Source organism: Phalaenopsis equestris, unplaced genomic scaffold (assembly GCF_001263595.1).
Source record: "Phalaenopsis equestris unplaced genomic scaffold, ASM126359v1 Scaffold000071, whole genome shotgun sequence".
Lineage (NCBI taxonomy): Eukaryota > Viridiplantae > Streptophyta > Magnoliopsida > Asparagales > Orchidaceae > Phalaenopsis > Phalaenopsis equestris.
The window spans coordinates 117868-123102 of record NW_018164513.1 but is presented as its reverse complement, the minus strand read 5'-3'; the positions used below and the strand labels follow the sequence as shown (position 1 = coordinate 123102).

Genomic DNA, 5235 nt, shown 5'->3' with positions numbered 1-5235 from the left:
GACGTGGAGAAAAGTGAATACAAGTCAATGTATGATTGGATCAACCACTACGTGCATGTCATGACCCTTACTCTGATCCACCCTCAAAAAGGTTGCGATTTTAGAGGTCAAGGAAGTCCGGGGTGTTGGTTTTAAGCCAATTAGGTTTTACCATGCTTCTCCTCCTACTAATTCCAAAAATCATGTAAATTTGGAAGAGAATTATAATGAATTAATGGAATTATCGTTTGGTTACTTTTCTCCTTGTGTACAAAAGCTAATTCAACAGGGATGTGTGCCAAAAGAAATGTCGAAGGATAAACTATAGCTCTTTGAGAATTTGTGGAACGTTAAGAGTCAGACTCCTAACTAGAAAGAAGGTCTTGGATTTGGTACAATAGGACCAATTGATGATTCAAAATTTTGCATGGTTGTTACTAGCGAGTTCGAAGATGATTGCCTTGATGTGAATAATGAATTTGAAGATTCTCTGATAAATGATGCTATGTCATAGTTTGAAGAAGAAATTAAGTCAATCGGCGATGAATTGAACGAAGTCAATCTCGGGACTGAAGAGCAGCCCCGACCTACCTTTATAAGTTCTTTATTCAACAAAGAAGAATCTACAGAGTTGACCAAATTATTGTCAGAATTTAAATATTGCTTCGCTTGGAGCTATGACGAGATGCCAGGATTATCCTCAGAAGTTGCGGTTCACAAGCTCGAGGTGGACAAGGATATGACCCCAGTGAAACAAGCTACTAGAAGAACGTGCCTCGAAATAGAGCAACAAGTCATTGCTGAGGTAAGGAAGTTAACATACGCCAGCTTTGTGCGGGAAGAATAATACCTGACGTGGTTAGCCAACATTGTGCCAGTTAAGAAGAAGAATGAACACATTCGTGTATGTGTCGACTTCAGGAATTTAAATAAAGCATGTCTGAAAGATGGGTTCACATTACTGATACTAGAAATAATGGTGGACATTGCATCGACGCACGAGATCTTCTCCTTCATGGATGGATCGCCAGGTTATAATCAGATTAAGATGGCTTCAAAAGATGCAGCGCTTACAATTTTCAAAACATCGATCGGGATCTTCTGCTACACAATAATGTCGTTTGGATTGAAGAACACCAGAGCAACATATCAACGAGCTATGACGATGATCTTTGATGACCTCATTCACAACCAAGTGGAGTGCTACGTGGACGACTTGGTCATTAAAAGAATAGACCACTCGTATGATTTGATGATCGTGTTTGAACGATTATGATAATATAATCTTAAGATGAATCCCTTAAAATCTGTCTTCGGGCGCTACCTCAAGAAAATTTCTAGGATTCATTGTTTGTCATCGGGGAATCGAGATCGAGCTAGATAAGATTAAAGCTATCTTAAAAATGTCTCATCCCAAAACCTTGATCAAGGTAAACTGACATAATTGAGATGCTCCCCCAGCTCAAACATATTAGTCATAGCCAATAAGTCATTTGCTGGAACCAAAAAGTCACTTAACCAACATTATAGAAGACATTTTGAGTCCTTGCTAGTTTAGATCAACAACCTTGCATGTGCCCTAAGCAACCTCACCTATTTGAAACTGATAGTCTTTGAAACACTCACCCAAGCCGTTATCTACATGTACTATTCCTGGTCTTGATTACCATATCCACATAGCTATAATAACTCGATCATATGTTTATTTATTGTCTTCTATAAGAGATCAAATGGAACACAAGAACATCTACAAAATTATGATTATTGAGTTGTGATAAATAAAATCAATAGATTTTATTTTGCTAGAACTTCTCTGTTTTTTATCCTTTTCTCGGTTCTAAGTTTACACAACATTTAAATAATTAAACCCTAAATCCTAATTATCCACGAACACATTTGAATCTACGAAAGCATGAAAAATAATTATAGGAAAAGAGAAAAACATAACTAAGGAAGAATATAATAAATTTCACATTTTTATTTTATGAAAAAAAGTTTTACTAAAAAATATTATGATTGTAAAAATAATTTATATGAAAAATGAGATATAGATATTTCTCCACATTTAATTTCCAGCCAAATTTATACAACCCTATACTAAGTTGGGCAGGAAAACAAATCCTTCCAATAAGGCACAAATATATCAACTTTAACGTATAACTATGAAAAAAATGTACCCTTAATGACTAATAAACGGAGGAATAAAAGCTAAGCTAGTTGTGGGACAAATCACAACCCATCATCTCGGAAATTCATTCCAACCCAATCTGTAGCACAAATAAAGAAACAGGTGAAGTCGGTAATGGCCTCCGTCAAAAGCTATCTAAAAGCTTAATCACCTCTCCAATGGACGGTCTACTACTCGGCCTCTCCTCGGTAGACCTGTAAGCCACTCCCAACAGCCCCTTCACCTCCGTCTCCGCCACCGCTTCCTTCCCCATCAAAGGATCCAAAATCTCCATCTCCCTCCCCTCTTCAAACTTCGCCCTGGTCCACTTAACCAGCCCTATCTCTCCACCATCATCCGTCTTCACTGGCCAGCTCGGCCTCCTTCCCGTCACCACCTCCATCACCAATACCCCAAAGCTGTAGATATCGCCCTTTGCCGTCACCGCCGTAACCCCCTCCCTATACTCCGGTGCCATGTATCCCACCGTCCCCGCCGCCTCCTGTGTCGATACGTGCGATCTAGACGATTCCACCAAACGCGCCAATCCAAAATCCGCGATCCGGGCAACAGACTCGCCGTCAAGCAGGACATTGCTGGCCTTGATGTCGCGGTGGATGATGCTGGGACGGCATCCCTCGTGGAGGAAGGCAAGGCCAGCGGCGACGCCACGGAGGATGCTGAGGCGGACGGACCAGGTGAGCGGCGGAAAATAGTCGGGGTCAGGGTCATGGAGACGTTGGTCGAGGCTGCCTCCGGGGAGGAATTCGTAGATGAGGAGGCGGTTGGAGCCGGCGATGCAGTATCCGAGAAGGCGGGCGAGATTGGGGTGGTGGATGCGGGCGAGGGTGTCCATCTCGGCGCGAAATTCTCGAAAGCCTTGGAAGGGAGCGAGGTCAGGGGAAAGACGTTTGACGGCGACGGGGGCGCCGGAGGGGAAGATGGCCTTGTAGACAAAGCCAAATCCACCGTCGCCGAGGATGCGATCAGGGGAAAAGTTTTTGGTGGCGGTTTCCAGATCGGAGAGGGAGATGTAGGGGAGGGAGGGATCAAAGGAAAAGCTGTGCTCGCGGGTAGGGAGCGGAAGGGCGGAGGAAGGGGTGGGAAAGGAGATGGAGAGGAAAGGGGGAGGAGGCTTAGGTGGACGGCTGCGACAGAAGAAGAGGACGACAAGGAATAGAAGGGAGATGGCGGAGAAGCTACCGGCGGCGGCGATCAGGGCTTGGAGAATAGGTTCCATGATTGAGGGAAGAGAGGGAGAGATTGGAGGATGTGATTAATGTTAGGGTTTGGGGAGAATAAGAGGAGGAGAAGGGAAGAAGAGAAGTTCTACGGGGAGGAGGGCACCGTAAGGAGGCTTCATTTTCCTTAGGCTGTGGTCAGTCGCCGGAGCAGTCAACTGGGCTTGGAATTTTCAAAGACTTTTTATTTTTATTTTATTTGAGAGACCTCTTTAAGATTTTAACGGAATATAAAAATTTATCCAATAAGATATATATATATATATGTATATGTCCCCAATGCCCATTTAATATATATATATATATATATATAGTTTGGGAGTGGCAAAATTTTGAAATAGACTACCACAGAAAGTTAGGGGAAATTCCTGGGGGATTTACATAGCTAGAACTCAAACAAAATTTTTAGTATTGTATATCTCTTACTTGAACTTTAATATTTATACATCTACATATTGTTAAATGACCTTGTTGTTGAGGTGCGATGTAGAAATTTCTGCTCTCAACATAATTCCCTTTGCCACCACAATCCAAATCAAATTTGGACTATTTTGTTGGAAGCCTAAAGTTTAATGCTTTCAACCATATTCAAAGTGACCTGCGACTGCTTGAGAAATAGATAGGGGGTGAGCCTTTGGATTTTAAGCAGTGTAAAAAGAAAGGAGACATTGGACTATGACCTTTTCTGATTTTTGATAGTTTAATTTGATTTAGGGCCTGTTTGGGACCTTTGTTTTTGCGGCATTTACGTTGCGGAACCAGAGAAGTTGCATTTGGAAACTCTTTTATTTTGCGCACTTCGTTAGTCGGGGGTCGCATCAGGCTGAAACGAAAGGGGGAGAGGGCGTTCCGCGGCTGGAGTTCTGTTGCGAGATGCCTTCGACGTCACTGCCCCTTCGAAATTCCGGTAATTCTACTCCTTTTTGCATATACCCTCATCATTGTTCCTCCATTTGGCTCCATCGATTTGCTAAATCCTTCCGGTGATGTTTTCTCATTTATGCATTTTTTCTTTTTGCGGTTCATTCACTACCTACCTCTGTGTTTCTTGTTTTTTCTATGAAATTTTTTGTATTCTTGATCTACATGTGTATCCATTGTTGTTTGATGGTCGAATAACTTGCTTTTTTCCATGCCTGTGTAGATAAACATTTTGTGCGGAGATTTCTAAGCACATATTTGTTTTTTCTTCACGTATTGCATATGTTTTGATGCAAAGTTGAAGTTTGCAGGATATATTATTTAACAACATCTATACTAAGCCTGATCAAATAATAGAAGCTATGGAATGGAAAATATTTGAGCATTGTATATTTGTTTTCTTAAGAATTCTTTGTGGGCTTATTCTATATATGTTTGCACTCATGTTTGTTGATCGTTTTGCTTACACTTGCCTCTTATACAGAGTTGATTAACATTTTAAGGGGAGAATGTTGAGCACTGCTTTTCTTTTTTACTATATGAAATAGTTTTATAAATGGGTTGCATATGCGTTGTTGCAAATTTGAAGCTTGCATAATTGAAAATTTAGCAACATCTATAACTAGCCTAATGAACCTCTAGAAGATATGGAATTAAATATATTTGAGCTTTGTTCATTTGTTTCTTCAAGAAATCATTTTTTTAGTATATGCAATAATTTTACAGATGAAATTGCATAAGTTTTCATACAAAGTTGTAAGTTTGCATGATAAATAAGCTAGAAGATCAACTAATAGAAACTACGAAATGAAATATATATGAGCTTTGTTCTTCTGTTTTTTAAAGATTCACTATTTTAAAAATCCTAAGTATTGGTAACATTTTGAGTGAGAATGTCGAGTACTTTTTTTTTCCTTCTGTTGAGAC

At 40.4% G+C, this 5235-nt stretch overlaps 1 protein-coding gene across 1 annotated transcript; it reads right to left on the bottom strand.

The window, feature by feature from the left end:
• Positions 1-2060: 2060 nt before the first annotated feature.
• On the bottom strand, positions 2061-3608 carry LOC110019708 (leucine-rich repeat receptor protein kinase EMS1). The gene has a single exon (XM_020717493.1). It carries the CDS (start codon positions 3384-3386, stop codon positions 2292-2294), a length of 1095 nt encoding a protein of 364 aa, XP_020573152.1. The 5' UTR covers positions 3387-3608; the 3' UTR covers positions 2061-2291.
• Between the last annotated feature and the right edge of the window lie 1627 nt (positions 3609-5235).